Source organism: Abrus precatorius, unplaced genomic scaffold, assembly GCF_003935025.1.
Source record: "Abrus precatorius isolate BTA unplaced genomic scaffold, Abrus_2018 Scaffold6, whole genome shotgun sequence".
NCBI lineage: Eukaryota > Viridiplantae > Streptophyta > Magnoliopsida > Fabales > Fabaceae > Abrus > Abrus precatorius.
Window position 1 is genome coordinate 20516254 of NW_020874406.1, and position 20527 is coordinate 20536780.

General features: G+C 30.8%; 2 protein-coding genes across 2 annotated transcripts; one reads left to right on the top strand and one right to left on the bottom strand.

Annotated features, from left to right (window-relative positions):
- Positions 1-11049: 11049 nt before the first annotated feature.
- LOC113870363 (fe(2+) transport protein 1-like) lies at positions 11050-12391 on the bottom strand. The gene is made up of 3 exons (XM_027506958.1): positions 11777-12391; positions 11467-11616; positions 11050-11355 (listed from the first exon to the last, which is right to left on the bottom strand). The coding sequence occupies exons 1-3, from the start codon at positions 12389-12391 to the stop codon at positions 11050-11052; spliced, it is 1071 nt and encodes a 356-aa protein (XP_027362759.1).
- A 4829-nt stretch (positions 12392-17220) lies between these two features.
- On the top strand, positions 17221-19470 carry LOC113870364 (serine/threonine-protein kinase SRK2A-like). The gene is made up of 7 exons (XM_027506959.1): positions 17221-17297; positions 18451-18550; positions 18649-18750; positions 18848-18900; positions 18995-19058; positions 19148-19225; positions 19366-19470. The coding sequence occupies exons 1-7, from the start codon at positions 17221-17223 to the stop codon at positions 19468-19470; spliced, it is 579 nt and encodes a 192-aa protein (XP_027362760.1).
- Positions 19471-20527: the final 1057 nt, after the last annotated feature.

The window sequence follows — 20527 nt, forward strand, 5'->3', positions numbered from 1 at the left end:
CTATCCAACTATTTATCATCGAACACAATTTTTCTCTCCATCCTCTTGTTTTGGAGTGAGCACAAGTTTACAGATACTTTTGAACAAAAGTTTAGAGTAAGAATAAACTTTCCTTGTTTTAAAAGCTAGAACAAACTCTTTTTTAGGATGTATTTTTAATTTTAACATTAAAGTAACTTTTAAGCTCAAAAAGTTAATCCAAATACTACCATAGTTCAATCTCAAATCATATAGTTATCGTAAACTCATAGTTAATCACATAAGCTAATCTAGCTGATATAGGAAAATAAGTTGAGTTTAATGTGTCTGCTAGTAACTTTATGTTTGCAGATTTATTAATTTAAAGAAGTTAGTATAGTTAGTAACTAAGAAAATGGTTAAACTACTCCAAATAATCATATGAACAAATGAAGGATAATTTCCGTAATATTTAAATTAATTCCTGAAGATTATTTTCCCATATATTTGGAAGCAAGGTTATCTCTCCACTTTCGTTTTCGTCTTCTCATTATTCATGTCTCAAGTTAATTTCTCTTGTGCTTTAAATTCCACACAGGATCTCCAACATCGTAAAACTAATATAATAATAAAGATATAAATGCATCCATATGTTAGTAATTAAGGAGAAGACTAAGAAAAACATTCATACGTGTATATAAATAAGGATGATTTTATTATATTTTATTTGATAACAAATATGATCTTTGTTCTTATCCCTCAAACGATCTAAGAGATCCTAAATGTGGCAGTCCTCAAGCGAAGCCCCAACAAACGAGGAGAATTGGTATCCTTATTAGGAAGAGCTTTGCTATAGTACGTCTTTAAATACATTAGAAATTTCAATATTTACATGAAATTTTTTGTAAATATGATACTTTGTAGACTTATATCTATTTTCTTATAGAAATTGCATACTTTTTTTTTTTTATATATATATAGAAAACGGGGTTAATCATTTCAAATCACAGAACAAACTAGATACATTACCTACGCCACAAGAATTCAATAGTATCTATGCTTAACATATGATCTAAAGAAAGAGGAGTCTTATTAAAATAACAAAAAGATAAATTAATTTCAGACCTTATTTTAATTAACCAATCAACACTTTTTTAAACAATAGCCAGCATTGTTTCTTTAATAAATGTATATATAACATTGTTACCAAGTTATTTTTACATATTGAATGAATATTTTTAAAATTTAAATAATAAATAAACTCATTATTAATAATGAATATTTTATCATATTAAAACTGTACAACAACAGTCAAATGAAAAAACTTTATACAAACAATTGTATTATTTCAGAAATAAAAAAAATATAAAATCAGGTTAAGAATTTTTATTAAATTTTTTTTCTCAATTTATTAACGAGAAGATAGAAAATTATAAATTAAATTATGAAAATAAATTTTTTATGTATAAATAACATTGATTTGATTATTAGTTTAACAAAATACTTTTATTGTGCTATATCATAAATATTATTTATTTTGTAAAAAAATGTATCGATTTTTAAAGTAAAAGTAGGAGTAATAATAGAAATAATAAGAAGAAGAAGAATTTTGTCTTCTCTCTCTATTTAAAGATAGTATTTAACATATTTATAACGGGTCAACAATAAAATAAGTTTTAAAATAAATTTTGAATAGGACTCGAACATTTAAAACAGGAAAATCATGTTTAAAAAATTATTTTATTAAAAAAATAAGTTAAACTCAAATCAGAAAATTAAATAATTAGACTTGACAAGTTAATAATTTTTAAGTAATTGAACTTAATAAAATTTAACCAGATGTAGCTTATTTTCATCCCAAATACTTGCGAATGACAGAACATGCATGCACCAATCAATCAAGTACCTAAAAGGATCAACTGTCCTGTGGAAGCAACAAAGCTACTACAATAAAGGTTAAAAAAGGTATATATGTCCTTCCTCATCCTTTTTTTTTCTTGCAGCACTAGATTCCTACATTTTCATATTTACACATGCCCAGCACCATACCCTAATTTTGTCATTTAATGCTCCCACTTTTTTATATTTTAAATTTTTTTTCCAATTATATAACACTAATACCTTATTATTACATCTTAAATAAATAAACACGAAATTTCAGATTCTTTTTCTGCTTTCACAGGACTCCATTTTCTACCACTCAACTAAAACGAAGAATGTAGGGGGGCATCTCTCTATCAGAGCAAATCATTGTTAATTAACTTTTTTTCATTTTATGCCGTGGAATTAGTACGAACATTCATTTGATTGATTTAACCGAACATTAACGCGCTGCCCTTTCTCGTGCTAAAAGCTAATATTTTTTTATCAACAGTGCTAAAAGTTTAAGGTAAAGTCTCATGTTGAAAAAGAGGTCCATGTGGCAAATCCTTGATGACCCCATAGGTGCAGCAACTAATAACTAGATTCATCACACAAATGCATATATTTGAACTCAAATCTTTTATAGTTAGTGCAATATCATCACACCTTTAAACTTTGAAATTAGTCCCGAACTGTATGACTTAAAAGAAGAAAAATACAACATCACACACACACACACACACACACACACCCCAATTAATTTTGTGAGAAACCAATTTTGCAAATAATGGATGGTAATAATGGTAATGGTGCTCTAGTCCACTCTCTGTAATGGTCTATGGGATATATAGAAAAGAGAGGCACCACAAAAGAAACGGAGAGTGGTGGGTACGGAGGGGGACTCGATTTAACGGCTGCACATTTCTTTGCCAACCATCTATCAGTTGCAATGCCCAATTGAAGACACTAACCATAACAAGTGAAGACTCAAAGGATAACAATATCAGCATAACATGATGATATATGATATAAAAAAACATAATTTTTCTCCAATGAAATTGAATAAAAAAAGTATATTTGATTATGTTATTTAATAATATAAGAATGTGGGTCCCAATAATGGAACGGGGGGTGGGTGGGTAGTGCAGCAGCACCACCCCAACATCCAATTGCACAGCCCGTCAACTCAAGCCCTAAAGAATACCCACCTTTGGCACAGCACTTGATTATTCTCCAAGTTTCTCTCTTCCTTTACACACACACGTCCATGCGTGCCATATACAGACATTTTTTTCCTATGTGACAATCAAAGTATACTATAATCATTATTGTTCCCTCATATGAGGTGAAGTGTAGGTTAGGTTTTGATGTCTCAATAAGACTTTAGTCATTATAAATATCAAAACATATGCCATTGTATTTGTTTTGCACATTCAAAAAAATAAATTTTGCTTCAGACACTCATTAAATCTAATTTTAGAGAACATCGTAGCCTCTGCCTTGGGTCTTTGCCTCTTTCGGGACCCTCCAACCCTTCTCCCCAAACAGTTAATATAAATTTACTTGTATCACATGTTTCTGATTTTCCCTATTTATATAAATTACATTTTCTTTATTATATAACTCAACTTTGAATTAATTCAACTAGATTTAGACCGATTAGATAGGTTAATGATTGTTTTCTTTTTAATTTGTTAGAATAATTTAATATCAATTACATCAAATGTAATAATAATATACTTAATATTATTGTTGGTACAAGTTAGGTGAGAAATTAAGAATAACTTGTGTTTGTGGCTGTTATTAAAACTAATTTTGTCGAATAAAACAAATGATACTTGCTCAGACGGCTTCATCAATACATGTGTCTACTTTGACACTGTAGTTGTCATCACTTGCAACCTTTTTTCTGACTTAAACGTCCATGGAACTTGTCCTTAATAGAGAGTGACACGTGATTACTTGAGAATAACCTTTGTAGTTGAAACGAACACATTTATTTATATAACGATTAAATTTTGTTTTGATAATTAAAATTTTGTAACTTTTTATAATAGTAAATTTTATTTTGTTACCAAAAAAGTTATTATAATTAAAAAGAATTTATAATTTTATGAAAGAATGAAGATATACCATTTCAAAATATGAAATAATAAGACGAAAGATGTTAAAAAGTAATATATGTCCCAAAAATGTTGACTTTTAAATACTAGAATGGAATAACTATTTGACATGATGGTGCCACAACTCGTGTCAATTTAAAAAAATTATAAATAGATAGCTGTGAATAGATTACTTTTGATTATATGGTAAAGGTGTACGAAGGCATGGATTGACTCCAACACCATGGCCAATTGTAATATGCTAAAACATAAAACTAAATATGTAAAATTGAAAGAATGAATAAATAAAATGGCAAAAAAATAAAATAAAAAATTGGCCAGCTGTGATCATCAAGCACCATTTGGTTGAAATTTCCATTATTTATATACAAATTTTCCAAGGGCTTCTTTTAGCTTTACATACCCATCATGGCCTATAATCCTTTGGTACCATAACCTGTACCATATGTGCATTGTCTCCACTTTACTCCCCACTATAGGAACCCAACTTTTTCTCCTTTTGTTCTCACTTTTCAAATTCTTGGCTTAGGTCACCACATTTTATTTTGATTGGGTCGATTAGGATAAGCTCCATCGCCATATGACTCATAGCCATCAACTTCTTCTTCCCCTACTCATAGCCTCTTAAACAACACACGAGTCTTACCCATGTTTCCTAAGAAACCCATTTGTTTATTTTAATCTCGGTTTAGTATTTAATAATATTCCTCAAATCTTCTTACGTTCCTTGCCAATAGTGTACTCTTTGTTCTATTACAAATTTACAAGGCTACATGCTGTGGTGTCATTACAATAATACTATTACCCAGCACGCAATTCTAAGTCGAGTAAGGTCTTTGTCCACTAACAATGTGGACAATAAAGTAATCCCCGGGATGAGTTGTTTAATAACTTGAACATTCTCATGTATCAAGACCACCACGAGAAAAATTAAAGAAAATGAGGGTGATTTTTTTTCAAAAATAATAAGTATAGAGGTAAGTGTTTATGTTTAATAAGAGTAGAAATAACATTGTTATTTTCTTAATTGCCATTCTTCTTGAATTTCTTTTATGAATAGAGCTGTTGTGTGACCAATTTCCTCAATTCTTCACTTGTCAATTTTTCTTTTTCATTTTCTCCACTTTCAGGTGACTTGCCTTTGAGACTTGTCTCCTTGTTGGTTGAGGGTTTATGTCACGTGTGACTATGTTGATGTGGGAAAATTTTTCTATCTTTTTCTATAAACGACACCAATGTTTCCTGATCCTTGGAGGGATTTCAGACGTTGAATGTTAATCTTCTTGATGGTTCTTGATTGCCAAGAGAGAGAGAGGAAATGTACCAGTAAAAGGATTCCATAATGCTTAAATATTCGAAAGTATTATAAAAGAGTGAGAAAATGAAAGTTATGATCACCTAATTTATTAGTTTTAATTTCTATGTAATTTTATTTATTTTAAATCTTTATATTCAAGAAAATAAACCTTTTAAAATTGACTTAAATGTGTTTTTTTTTTTTTTATGAATTTTAAAGATTAAAACTGAAAAAATTTAAACCAACACTAACTTTTAAAAACACAAAATGTTTAAGCTTTTTTTATAAAAAAAACTCAAACATGATTATTTTTCCTTCAACGTTATGCTCATCAGCTATGGCTATTATCCAAAAAAAGTATCAGTTAGAATGGGTATTACGAGAAAATAAATAAGAAAAAAAACTGTTAATTCAAAATAAAGCCAAAATTAAATTAAATCCACTTTTATTCATCTAAAATGAGTAGATTTAATTAATGAAAATTGATCTAATTGATCAAAATTCTACAAAGACACATGCAAAATTTACTGTTGATCTAACTCACCCCAGTTTTTATCTATAAAAAATTTTCCTAACTTTATGTAAACAATAAAGTTAAAATTTTAAGATTAAATCAGCGTCTATATATTTTAAATTTTCCAAAAAAGTCATTATCTATAAATTAAATCATGTCCTTTATTTGTTCTTTCAAACATATTTTCTCGAACTCCTGAGAAGAGTAACGATCGATGTTTTCATATTATTATATTTTAAGTACTGTATCAGCAACAAGCTATTATGAATCCGTTTAAGTAACATTGCAAAAGGATCTTTTAGAAAATATATTTTAATACATTAAATATAATAATGGGTTTAATATTTGATGAATATTCCTATGAAAAATTTCATAATAAATACGAGTAAAATTATATAGATATAATTTATAATATTTAACTTGAACACCTTAATACTGAAAGGTTGTATTGCAGACACTTTCAATATTTGTCTTAAAAACAATTGAGAAAAAAAAGGAGATCCACATGTTTAAAGAGAAATCTGTTTGCATGTTAGGGGCTAACCCAAATGCAAGAATAGAAAGATGTTTGTGGATAATATATTGGGTGACATGTAGCATTAGATATAGAGAGAGAGAGAGAGAGAGAGAGAGAGAGAAAAGAGGTATAAAATATAGAGGTTAGTTTTGAGAAGAATGAAGAAGGAGAATCTCCACGTAAAAGAAAGCACAAGTTCGAATGGAGAGCAAGGATAAGCCAATTTGTCAGTGACACCAAATTGAAAAGCATAGCAGAAGCCATTATTATGTGGAAATGGCGTGCTTATCATCCTTCTCTTTGAACCTAACACAGAATAATAAGTGGCGTAAGCACGTCAACTTTTAAGCTTTTGGCATTTCCTTCAGCAACTGCCCCCACACACCCTTCCGTGCCTAATTTGAAATTCATAAACAACTCTAAACGTGAGACTACAACATGTGGGTAATGTTAATGCAATAATACACCTACAGTAAACCTTCTTTTTTATTTCATTAAGTAAGGTTAATGAAAAATAAAATATAAAAATTTGTAAGATTAATGAAATTCTTGCTCTTCTAGTTTGATTTTTATTTCTCAATTTTTTTTTTAAGTTACTTAAATCCCTCTAGTTTTGAAATTTACAAAATTTGAGCCCACATTGGGTCTTTCTTCATTTCTATGTTTGTTCGTCACAAATTAATCTTACTAGATATTAATATAATTAATAAATATAAAAACTAATATAATCTTTTTTCAAGTAATTATAACAATTAAAGACATGATCAATTTTTTTTCTCCCCTCAACTATAATTCAGGATTATTTTTTATTTGAAATGTAAACATGTTGTCGTCTTAATGTTACTCGTGTAATTGTTGTTTTTTGTACTTAAGCTATTCTTCTTCTACTCCAAAATGTTTTGAAAAAAAAAATTCATATTTATACAGTTTTACGTGTTTATATTCGAATTAATATTTTAATCTTTTGTATTTCATTTAATTTTTAGTTTTTACCCTTTAATAATCTCACCATTTTTCTTTAACCTCTCAAATTGTCCTTCTAAGTTCTTAAATGCGTGTGTACATATTTTCTTTTCAAAAAAATAGAAAAATAATAAAATAAATAAATAAAATAAGACAAAGACAAAAAAATTGTAACCAAATATTTTTTTATGATACAAAATAAAAAAACAAAAACAAAATAGAACATTATATTTCTAAAAGTTAAAGCTTTTTATATTAAATGATATAAACATGAAAACATAATAGAAATTAAATTATCTTGAAAAGTGGTAAAGAATTGAAAGACCTTAACCTTAATTTACTAATAAAATTAAAGTTATCAACAGGCATAATCTGAAAATAATTTGTGAGTAAAATTAATACTATAAACTTTAATTCTTAATTAATTATTAATAAAAAAATTCTCACAAATAAAGAATTGAAATTATATTCATATTTGACTTGTTTATTCTAATTTTCATAATTCCTATTTATAAGATTTTCAAATCGTAAAAAATTAAAATAAATTATTTGGTCAAGCTAATTTTTTTATAGTTTCACTCTTACGTTTTTGGCTTACCTCCTCACATACTCGTATTATAGTGTCTCATTATTACTTCATTTTGTCTCTTTGTTTGCATCCCTTCAATGCTTCCTTCTCTAGTCACTAATACATATTAACTAATTCAACATCAATAACAGTCACTTAATAACACGCATCAAAATCATTACTTTTACATCCAAAGTGAATAAAGGCAAATACAAATATTGTTAGAGATTGAAATCAAACTTTAAGATATCTACGAAGATAAAAATATATATTTAGGCAATAATGTTTAGAAGAAGTGTGATGATGTTAAGTTGAATTATTAGTAGACAACACAATATTTAACAAAAGTCACTTAAAAATATGAACCAAATTCATTTACTCTTACAAGATTAAGGACACAAAGCTACCAACTTTGAATTTCAAATTATTTATAAATATTTAAAACTTAATAATAATAGTAATAATAATATTATTATTATAAAAAATTAATTTATTGCCTATATTAAAATTTACTTTGTTGCTTAAATTTTCCTATTAAATACATCTCATCAATTAATATTTATATTGACGAAGCGTTTCTCTCTTTGTTTCGCATATCTCTCGCTCTTAAGTCTTATAAATATTATAAAATTTAAAAAATATCAATTCAATAATAAAAAATGTGAAAGTGTACAAATATTTTTTACCATAATTTTTAATACACTTTTTTTTTTGTTGGTAAAACACTATTTTTATAGTCTTCAATATTTATTAATTACTTTATCAACTAATACTCTTTAATACATGTTAGCAAATATAACCCACCTTTCTTATTTTAGTGGCGTTCGTTGTTCCATAAATAAACCATTCTTCAAATCGGTAATTTTTTTAACATTTAAAAACATTCAACTAATTATTGCCGCAATAATTTGTTCATTATTCAAGTGGTTTTTTCTCTTCTAAAAAACAATCAGCTACCTAACTAGCTTGTAGCTAGTGGGGGAAATAGGAGTAGAACAGTTCTAGAAAGACAATTTAACAAGTGCTTCATGTGTGGTCCATGAGATGGTATTTCAGACTACTATCTTCTTAGAGAAAATGTATGAACCAATAGAAAAGTGTTAAATCATAGAACAAAGTAAACCAACAACTCCTAAGGGCTAAAAAGATGTATTCAAAAGGTCTCAAGAGGTAATGAATGTCTTTTTGATTGCATTTGGAGACAGAGTCCTACCGCGTCCTTCCCGTTTATGAATGGGACAACTCTCTCTCAAACCCATGAACAAAATATATCCACATTATGAGGTTTGCCTGCAATCACTAGCTACATTACAATTCTAGATTCTAAGTCTTGTGATGTGTTCACCTATCTTAATGACCTTCCATCACTAACCCTTTTAAATATGTCTTGTCGCTAAGTATTGTAATGGCTAAGGCTCCTAAGTCAACCATATTTTAGTTCAGTGTGTATTTAAAAATATGTTAAATAAGTTTATAAAAGTAGATTTAATAAAAAAAAATATTTAATAATATTAAAATAAACGTAAGCTTATAGTGATTAATATAAATTTAAGCACACACTTTAACCATCTACTTTCTAGCATCCAATGGTCCTTACTTTAATTGTTAAGCTGTTGAATTTTTCAGCGTTCATGTTAGTTGTTTGGAGTCAGTGATTGATAACAATAAGCTAGCCAACTGGTGCGAGGCAGCAAACTTATTCAAACAGGGTTTCGAAAATGATAGGGAGAAAGTACACCATGTGAAACCACCATCTCCTATCAATCACTCTACTATTCATTAAATTCTTAACTCCCAACTAACCTTCACAATCCATTTGAATAATATATGTTAAAAGACCCCTTTTTTGTGTTGCATAATGTTTTTAAAATTAAATCAGTTATTGAGTTAAGCAAAGACATTTATTTAATGTTTATTTATTCAATTATGGTTAATTCAATGTATAGTTGATAACAATTAAATATCTATATTTAAAGTAAATAATAAAATTTAAATTAATAAAAAAGAAATATATTATATTCATAGTAAAATAAAGGACAATCAAAGCTAAATTAATTAATAAAATTCAATTTCAAATATACTGTTAATGTCGATAATTTTTTATATAATTCAATTAGCACATCAAGTTAATAAAGACAAAAATGTAGCAGAGATTAGCAGCATAGTTAACATATATAAGGTGATGTATTCTAGTACTTGATTATGTCATTATTTAAACTGATTAGATTAAACTGGTCACCAGTTTTCAAATTAAACCGATTGGTTCAACGATCAAAAGTAAGAGATTGGATAAAATGGTAAGATTAGTATTTCATTCTTTTAATTTTATTGAATTTTAACTTATCTTTTATTTTAATTTAGTATTTTTATGGAGGATATTAACAATAGCAGCAGAAGAGTATCTCTACTAATAAGAGTATGTGATAAATAACTAAAAAGAGTATTGCGAAAAATAAATAGTACAATAACATTAAAAGACAAAAAATTTAATGTAAAAAAATCCTTTTTTCTGGTCGAGAATAAAGGTAAAAGTCTTAAAATTAAGGGTAAAAAAACAATAGGTCTCCAAGACCAACAAACTATGCTCCACAAAATAGCCCAATCAGACAATTGAGCACTTGCAAGTTGCAACTTTTCCTGAAATTGCCCTATGTTTGTGCGAACTAGAATTTTCCCTCTTCTCCTCTCTCAAGTTGCATTCACTTCTTGACCAAAAAACAGGCATATTCGCTTGACCCTCTTTCGGACCCTAATTTAACCACCTTTTTTTTTTTTTATCATGACTTTAGCATTTATGTTTTTGGTCAATATGAATTTAACATTTCTCTACTTAATAAGTGAGACTAACAATGGGCTTGTACCATTGGGCCTTTATCCATATGGGAAGGAGCCCACATCCAACATCTCTAAACTTTACACTAAGCATTACGCTAATCTTTTTCTTTTTTTCCTAATGGTGCACTGAGTTTACCGTTTATCTTAGGTGGTGTTAAACAGAATGAACATAGTGCATGACAAGTTAAAAGATTAAATTAATTGGACTGACCCGATAAAATGCAACATCACTAAAGAAGACAACAATCGATTATCATAATCATGAAAAGAGCCTCCATCAGCTATGAACAAGGAAATCAGTTTTCAATGTTGATGAAGTGTAATCGCAATTTTTCTATTCTCTTTTTGTGTTTTTTCAAGCGCTCATTAAAACTAAAAATGTGGTGCTAATACAAAAATGAATAAGTGTCTCTATGCCCATATTGCCATCACTGACATGGCTCCTGCGCCTAACAAAACAGCCAAATAAGACCAAATCTGAAGCTTGAGTCTACCCTGAAGCTTAGGCCCCATAAAATCAGAAGCCAATAAATCTACTAATGCCATGTAATCCAGAAGCCCCGCAGATATGGCATTCAGAATCCCCTCCACAATAAGCGAAGTTGGACTTGTCTCTTTGTACACATTCGACAACCCAATCCCCAAGGCAATCCCAAATGGAGTCGTTGAAGAGAAGAAGAATATCATAAATGCCTTCACCTTCCATCCATATTCAGCCTGTTACAAAAATAACAAACAACACTCAATCATTTCTTTGATATTATAATGTACTTAAAATTATATCATCATGCATGAAGCATTAAAAAATAGAAAGGAGAGGTGAATCACCTGAAGAATGGAACCACCTAAGCCCATACCCTCAAATAGTTGATGGAAGCAAAGTGCAGCAATGAGAGGCCGAATCGTGCATGGGTTCTCCGAAGCTCCCATTGACAAACCAATCACCACCGAGTGCACCACAATCCCTAGCTCCAACACCTACACACAACATATCACTAATTTCACTAATCATTATCCCCAAAACAGGTAATAATATGCATTATTGTAATTTTTAAAATATTCTAAAGATAATTTTATTTATTTATTATTTTATAATCCCAACAATAATTATATTAATTAGATAAATGAAATAATTGACCTGAGCCACAACACGATAGCGTAGCAACTGTTCTGCATTAACATCTGGATGTGCATTTCTACTTCCATTTACAAGGCCATGATTATGACCAGATTGCTCCAATTCCTTATCATTGACACCACCAATTGGAGCTTCCGACGAATTGCGGGAAGGAGAGAGCTTCTTCTTGAAGTAACCAATAGAGAATGAATCAACCATGAGAGTGAAAATGGCAGAAAGCATAGCAACAAAGGTGGTGAAGGGAAACTTTCGCCAAGGATGTTGTGGCAAGCAATCCGACATGAGGTCGTTGAAGGAATCAGGCATGACGTGCATGTAACCGGTGGCAAGTATCACACCGGACGAAAAGGCTTTGATGAGAATGAAGAGGTTTCGGTCCGGTTGCAAAGCAGGAACCGTACGGGAGAATATAGGGAGACAAATCCCAATCATGCTTGTTACTAATATGCATGATATTGCTATGAGTTTTAACTTGAGAGCCATGCTCTTGTCGTGACACGCGCCTTCGTATTTCGATTCGCATTGTTTTGCTGAGACTGGTAGTGTCGTAAATCCCAGTACGAGGATTGTGATGGTGATAGCTACGAGGTTGGAGTGCTTTGTGATTGTTGCCATTTCAGAATATGTGTGTGTGACAGAGAAGGTGTGAGATTTCAGTTTTATAGTGAGCAATGAGAAGCAGAGCTGGATTTGAAAATCAGTGAAATTACAGTTTAGATGACTTGAAGATATGAAAAGAACGGGTAATTGTTTTGAAATATAGGGGTGTTTCTGGAAGATTGTGTAGAGTGAGGTTGCTTGTGTGGGGTGTAAGCTTGGTTTGGTCCCCACACACTTTAGCTGTTTCTCTTCCATCGTGGCGCGAGGGCTGCACGCGTTCCAATTTTTTCGTTCTTAGTAATACACACGTGAACGTATTTTCATTTTCAATATGAGAAAAACATTAGGATCGTAAATTAATAGAAACAAGAGAGGGAGAGTGCATGATCCCTCAAATAGAAGAAAAAAATAGCAGATTTATCTCGAATTAGGCATGATGCACATGAATATTAAAAGTTGCTTATCATTGTAGTTTCTTACCTCAAATAAGCTTTCATATATGAGCTATATAAAATTGACGTAAAAAAATATATATTAAAAAATAAGAAGGTTTATCACATAACAAAAATAACTTTAAACTAGTAAATTGTTATTTTATATTTTTCCAGTTTTGAAAATTACCTTAAACTGGTAAAACAAAAAATACCCTTCCATATATACCCTAATGCTCCAGGACTAGATTGGGTCAATCGGAGAATGTCTACACTTAAAATGTCTGAGTAAAACACACCTCATGATCAAGGACAATTACTTAATCTGTGTAACAGTGATAACGACTACTATACAAATATCTTCTAATATGCAACAATAATCAACTTCAATGTTTTTGCCTTACCAATTAAAATTCTTTATCCAATAAATAATCAATCAATTATAACTTAAATTTTATTCAAAAGTTTTATCTTGCTGGCTCTCACATATGCCAGTTGCCTCACACGAACTTGAAGCTAAAACTCTTCAAGATACAGCACAATAAGCTCGCTCTTTTGGCTATAGTAGTTCCTGAACCAAATCCAACTTTTCTAATTGATACATGTGCAATACAGTGCCCATGAGAGAATTGCCAAAGCGGAACCCATACAAGCCATGGCATAATACCCACAAAAGATTGAAAACCTTGACTTATTGGATGCCACAAGTGCATTGGTTGCACCTGAGAAGGCAAAGATTATGCATATTATGAAGGCATGGAAGGTTGTTGGGTGACCCTTGAAGATTATGGTGGGAACTGGGTTTTCATCTATGTACTCATAAGGAAGTTGAAGGAGAATGGTGATCGTTGTAAAGCATAGTCCTAAGACACACTCTAGAATGGTGTAGTGAGGAATTGAGGCTAAAGGGATTTGATAAATGGTCTTCTCTTCCAAAGTCATTGCGGTTAGAATATGAAGAGATCAATTAAACCATTCATTTCTAGGATGGGATATACATGTTGTGGAGTTCAAACAAATATGTGTATATATTTATATAGTTAGCACTTATCCCACTTAAATTCTTGGAAATTTGAGAGTTACTTCTTGGAAACTTGTGGAAAGCTTTTTGAAGTACACGGTAGAATATGGTATGGTAGAGTTTATGTCTCTTTCATATGAAGCTTCAAGGAGATGATGCCAAAGAAAAAGAAATGGGGATAACAAAGCTAAGATGGGGTCCAAAGCAATAGATGATGAAGGAATACTGTGGACTTTTGGACAATTGACACACCGACGAAGTTTCATCTGGTTACTACAATATAAATTTTAGTGTGACTATGATGGGCCTTCTTTTGTTATTGAGGGGAAAAATATACTAATTGAAATTATTAATATATAGATTATTGTTTTTTATACTTTACATTTTTTAGTTTAAAATAACTAAATGAACGTGTTTATTATTATTTTTATTTAAGTATTTTTTTTCATTTAAAATATTTTTTTCTCTTATAATTATATTAATGTTAAAAATATTTAAATAAGAATAATAATAAATAAATAAAGTAATCTCAGTTTGAGTAAATTTAAGAATTAATAATAATAAAATTTTATTAACAATTTATTTATCATATTTTAATAATTTAATATGATAAATATATTTTTAATAAAGACATTCTAATTTTAAATACTTAAAATTAATACTAAAAGTTAAAATTAGCACGGCCCAAACATATATAGGAGAGCAGAAATATTTAAAAATAAATAAATTATTTCATTTATTTATACTACTATCATTAATAAGTGTGCAGGTGGAGCATTGACCCGGGATTTGTGCTCTCACTTCGCATTATTATTATTATTATTATTTTGCAATCATTCATATTCAATTTCAATGACCTTTCAGCACCAAAAATTATGCAGCAGAGTATTGCCTCATGTAAGAACTTGATAGCCAACTTCATTAAAGACTCTTGAAAGAAAACTGACATGCCCTGTATATGAACTTTGGAAAAGAAAAGGGTTTTTGAAGGAGACAAGGCAAAGCAAGGTACCCACCATGTATTAATTTCTTAATTTAGTTTTTCTTAAATGATGACCTATATTATTCATAATTATCTTTTGAATTTTAAATTTAACCTTTTAAAATTAATTATACACATCTTTTTAAAATTAATTAGTCTTAAAATTTATCTATATTGTTTAATTTCTTTTAAAAATTTTTGAAATTTTAAACATATTTTTTGGTCTTTACATTCTTAGCAGATTTTAATGTTGGCTCCTTTAAATCTTTTATTATAGTTTTTAATTTTTCTAAATTTAACACTTTTGATTGCACTATCCCACAAAAAAAATCAACATGTTAAAACATTTTAGATAGTTACGTTATCATTAACCCCCTTTTTTATTTTTTAATTTACAGTTTCTAAAATTACTTGAATCCAAAAATAATCGTAGTTATTGCTTGAAATATAAAGTAAAAGGAGTTTTAGAAAAGAGAAAGAAATACAGAAGGCGTGATTCTTGGCATCACAACCCCACCCCGGTGTTTCCTCAGTACTACATCTAGTTATCCCCACTTTTTTTTAATAAAGATCAAAGTGGTGTCAATTTCTTTGAGGACAAAATAAGCTGTTGCATTTTTATGATTGATGGATTGGAATGGGTGTGGTGTGATTCATCTTTTAATCACTTTCACTACTCGTACATTATTATTAATTGATTTCACTCCTGTACTTATTACGGTATTGGTGTTAAGTCTCCTATGATGAGGCATATTCCATGGTAGTGGTTCCAAAAGGTTTGTAATGTGGATAATCAAGTCAAGCACCAAAGACTTCTACAATTGCTAGGAAAGAGAACTAGCTCATGAGCTAGACTTGGCTATTCTTGAATGTTCTTTACCTCATTATAAAATAGAAAACTACACTTACACTGATCATAAAGAGCACTGATAGAACTTGATATTAGTGTTCTCCTTTGATTTCTTTTCATGTCTTCTAACCCTTCTTTTTTCTGCAGAATAATTCGAAATGCTTGGAAAAGCATAGCCTTCCCAAGATCTCACTATGAAGGTAACATCCCTTTACTATCTTCACCAAGTAGTGTAACCAGAATGAGGTCCTTAACTTTAGCACTACCTCAAAGCCATGGTTCTGATTGCTTGCCACTGTACTATGCAAACACTATTGAATTGGAAAAACTAGACTATAAGCCACAGAGTCCCTTAAGTCTGTCACCAAAAATTGTTTGCTTAACCTTTTCTGCTTTAGGGTATCAAACAATGTCTACATCCCAAAATCAACCTCCCATTCTTGGAGCTGTTATGGTTATTGCTTTTGCAGCGTCATTCTCTGTGATGTTCATCAAACATTCCTATCCAAGGCTTGCATTTATCGTCGAGAAAATTGGGTATCTCTCTTTTTCACTCAGTTTCTTGGTAATGACAAGAGTTTTCTTCACTGGATGTTTAATCATGTGGGTTATCATAGGCGGGCTAGCTTTTGTTTGGATCATGCTAGCCCTCCTTATGGGAGTCCTTACATAAAGGGTATATGTAGGGGTCACAAAATCTCCGAACTGAGTTAATGATCTATATTGATCTATTGCGGTTTTAAAGGTTTCCTTGATGGTATAAAGAGCACAATTGTGGGCACATACTATATTTTTCCACGATTGTCCTTAATTTCTATTATCTCAATGCAACTACAACCGCAATTTAAGTTGATCAGTATCATTCTACAAGGTGCAAGGGATGTTGTGGCTTCTACTATTTTAGCCATCATGTTGATGGCTTGTGCTACATCTACTTCTACTTCTGTTTCTTCTGTTGCAATATATTAGAAAAACTTTGCTATATGATTTAACTCGGAAGCAAAATCATATATAGTCACACCATTGGTCTATCATCAGAAACCATATCTACTCCAAAGACTTTTACCTAGTAATAATTAGCCAGAGTCTGTGCTGTGTTAATTACAAATGCACAAAACAAATTCTCTATCAATGTATGCTCTATGAGCACTTAACCTATTACGCCTCACATGGCGCAAGAAAGTAATACAGCCTACATATGGCACTTTCTTGAAGAATCATCAGAAACCACAACTATTTATGCCTAGTCAAAATGGATCTCGTAGCTGTAATCATTCAGCAGCAACCTGGCTTCGAACACACAAGAAAGTGATGAAATCTTAAGTAACTTTTCACACTGATATATATGTTTAAACATTTTGATATTAGTTTGTAATGTGTTCCATTTTACCACTAGCTTAGTTTTTGTACATCTTTAAGTTTAAGCACTAGTTAGTAGCCAAATCAGTGTAAAAATTTCATATTGGTATTGCAGGTTTTGCCTATACTACTCCGGGCGCAAATCATGTAACGACTACCATTTACTAGGTAGATCTTCTCAGTGATCTACTGTAACTAAGAATGGAGGAACTTATGATTTTTGAAGTTTCTGAATCAACTGTTGGTGAATACAACTCTAGAAGAGAAATTTCCCTATGGCATTTGCTGATGCGAGACAAACCAGATCACTATTACAGTGTGCTTAATTGAAGTTCAAACAGAACAAATAAAATTGGAGTCAAATCTGAGGGATATATTACGTATGTCACAAAAGATTGTCATTCCTATCGTCGAGCACATGGATCATCTGTCGTGGAGTTGATATAGCTTATTTAGTAATTTCGAATTCAAGTATCTATGTATGCAATTGCTTTAAGAACTCGGATATAGAACTTTACTATCCATAGTTGTCATATTCGGCTCCAGCATGATGTCTCCTGCATACATGTGCTGCAAAAAAAAAAAATATTTTCATTGCTACCATTTTATTGTGTATCCTACCTACCCTCTAATTTGTAGTCAAGTACAACTATGTACCTCTTACAATTGTATCCTATGTTTGTAAAATATCATTAGTATCTACAGTAAGATGTTGGATGTAGCCATATTAATTTGATATTGTGTACTTACTTGCACAGAGTTTTGTCTATGTTGTGGCCGAAATTATCTGTTTGGTGAGTGGGGAAAATCATGTGAATATAATAGACTAAACTAGCATTTTAGTCTTGAGTTTGAGTCCAACATTTTAGTCCCTGAAACATTTAAAATATCACATTAGTCCGCAGCTTATTTCTCCGTCATGCATTTTAGTCCTTGACGTTAGACTCCGTTAAGAAACCGTCACAGAAGAATAAGCTGTCACGTTAAGTACTACATTAGAATCCCAGTTGGCAGCAACGACATCATTTTAGAAGCTAGTGTGATACAAATAACTGCAAAACGATGTCATTCATTGAAGCCCCTTTTGCCCAAATTGAATCACATATTTCCTTATTGTTGTCGAAGAACCCTACCTTAAGTCCACCCAAAATCTCGCCCAAATTCTTGTTCGTAGCTGTGTTTAGGGGTGAAATATTTAAAAATTAAAGTTTGTTGCAGTGGAAGAAGGGTCAACAGATGGAGAATTCAGTAAAAAAAAAAAAATTCTTAATTCATTGAGTCATTTTAGGTTTGGGGACGAAGAACTCTAATTGTTCAATGTTTTAGAAACGATGAACCCTAGTTGTTTTCTTTCTCTTTAATCAATGCTGACTTTTTTTATAATTGTTTCTCTGTAAATGCAGACAATTAAGTTTTACATTCGATTTTAAGTTTTTCCCGTGTCTTCCATTTTCAAATTGATGAGAATGTGGCTCGCGAGATTATCAACCATAGGTCTCTTTGTCACCCCAATATAATTTGTTTCAAGGAGGTAAGGACTTTATTTGTTTACCTATTGGATCACTTTGTATTAAATACTCTACATAACTAATTATTTGATCACATTTCAATGGGGCTTTGATTTTGCAGGTGGTTTTGACCCCTACTCATTTAGCAATAGTAATGAAGTATGCAGTTGGAGGAGAGTTATTTGAGAGGATATGCAATGCTGGAAGGTTCAGTGAAGATGAGGTTATTCTTTGAATTTTCTGGTTTATCTCATTCTTTCAATTTTAGTGCCATTAATATTGTAGCCATATCTCACTTATTTTTCCCTTTGATTGTTCAGGTTAGATATTTCTTTCAGCAGCTAATTTCTAGTGTCCATTACTATCATGCCATGATATAATCATCCTCAAGTTCTTGAAAAATTATTGGACTTCCTGTAGTCAAAATTGTACGAAGTGAGAATTTATGCTTTTACTCTCCTTTTGCAGCAAATAGGGCTCAAAGATTTGAAGCTAGAAAATACCCTCTTAGATGGAAGCCCTGCACCCAAGGTATTGGATTAAATAACATCTAGTTTTTATATTCTAATAATATGTTCTTTAGCCTTTATATTTCTGAATGTTTGTTATTTGTAGTTTAGTCGTCTTTGCTTCATTCACGACCCAAATCAATTGTTGGAACTCCAGCTTATATAGCACTAGAAGTTCTTTCCAGAAGGGTAAACATCTACGTAGAATGAAGTTATTCATTACTTAGAATTGACAGAGACTTAATTGCATGGATAATAAATCAGTTAGGGACTAAATTGCATGATTTTTATTCTATTAAAGACCAAAATGAACTTCTATTTTATTGCAGGGTTTGATTCCAACTTTGCAAGAAGTGATACTAGGTGCACACTATGGTTTTGTGTGTGGCATCTATGGCAAAATTTCTGTAAGCAATGGAAGGATAAAGTCTTGAAGCACCTTGTATGAGAATGTGCAAGATCAACATGGACTAAGGCATACTTTAGTGAATGGCCAAAGATGGTTAACATTTATGACAATAACTACGAGATTTTCAACTCAAATATTGTAAATGTAAGGTGTAAGCCAATATTAAAAATGCTGGAAGAAGTCCGATGCAACATCATGACAACAATTAGTACCAATAAGTTGAAGTTGACAGCCCATGCATGTCAGTACCAACAGAGTCATCTACTACAAATGTTTTCACATCACCTCAGCAAAGTCCACCACCATCTTCACCAAATGAAAAGGGAGATGACTCTGTAAAAGTTGTACAATTCATGCCAACACCTAAAATTAGGACTGCATAATGAGTTGTTGTGATTATGTCACTTGTTTTCATTATTTTTTATGTAACAAGTTTGTATTATGTAAGACTTGTGTCATTTAGACATGTTTTATTTGGAATAGTTATTTTGATTGGACAATTTGTCATATTTTACTTTAATCACAACCTACCTATTGGAAGCTCAAGTGCATAATCATCTATCAACCAGAGACCATAATCATAAAATCGCTTTGTTTGTCTTATTATACCTAACTCCTCTATATAAGGGAGATCTCTTGTATGTTGAAGGCAAGAGTTGAATGAAATAAAACTTGTGTGTTTTAAACATTATGAGTTCATTCTAAGATTCTCTTTCTTAAAGCTTTGTTTATAATGACTATCCTTTAGTCCCTGACTAGAAAAAAGTATGTCCTGCACTTGCCGTCTTAAACGGATCCTATGCATAAGAAAATTTCTAGGTGAAAGATCCTATTGCTACGGTCCTCTTTATCATAATCTAGAAAGAATGGTCAGCACGAGTATAAAAAAATATATATGGGTTTGCTCAAAGTATCTTATATCATAACTCAGATAGAAAACAACAGCACCTTCTAATATTTTAAGCAAACCCATATACATTTTTCTTATACTCGTGCTGACCATTCTTTCTAAATTATGATAAAGAGGACAATTGAACACAACAATAAATTAACTTTGTTTATCATATATTTGGGACATCCAA

What these genes read in the sequence shown, in the direction of transcription:
- LOC113870364 (XM_027506959.1), top strand. Translation starts at nt 17,221, where the DNA reads ATGGAGGAACTTATGATTTTTGAAGTTTCTGAATCAACTGTTGGTGAA. An exon ending in AGAAGAGAAATTTCCCTATG is followed by an intron (nt 17,298 to 18,450) that starts GCATTTGCTGAT and finishes TTCGATTTTAAG; the next exon opens with TTTTTCCCGTGTCTTCCATT. An exon ending in ATGGAAGCCCTGCACCCAAG is followed by an intron (nt 19,059 to 19,147) that starts GTATTGGATTAA and finishes TTTGTAGTTTAG; the next exon opens with TCGTCTTTGCTTCATTCACG.
- LOC113870363 (XM_027506958.1), bottom strand. Translation starts at nt 12,391, where the DNA reads ATGGCAACAATCACAAAGCACTCCAACCTCGTAGCTATCACCATCACA. An exon ending in GCTATCGTGTTGTGGCTCAG is followed by an intron (nt 11,617 to 11,776) that starts GTCAATTATTTC and finishes TGTTGTGTGTAG; the next exon opens with GTGTTGGAGCTAGGGATTGT. An exon ending in TAGGTGGTTCCATTCTTCAG is followed by an intron (nt 11,356 to 11,466) that starts GTGATTCACCTC and finishes TTTTTGTAACAG; the next exon opens with GCTGAATATGGATGGAAGGT.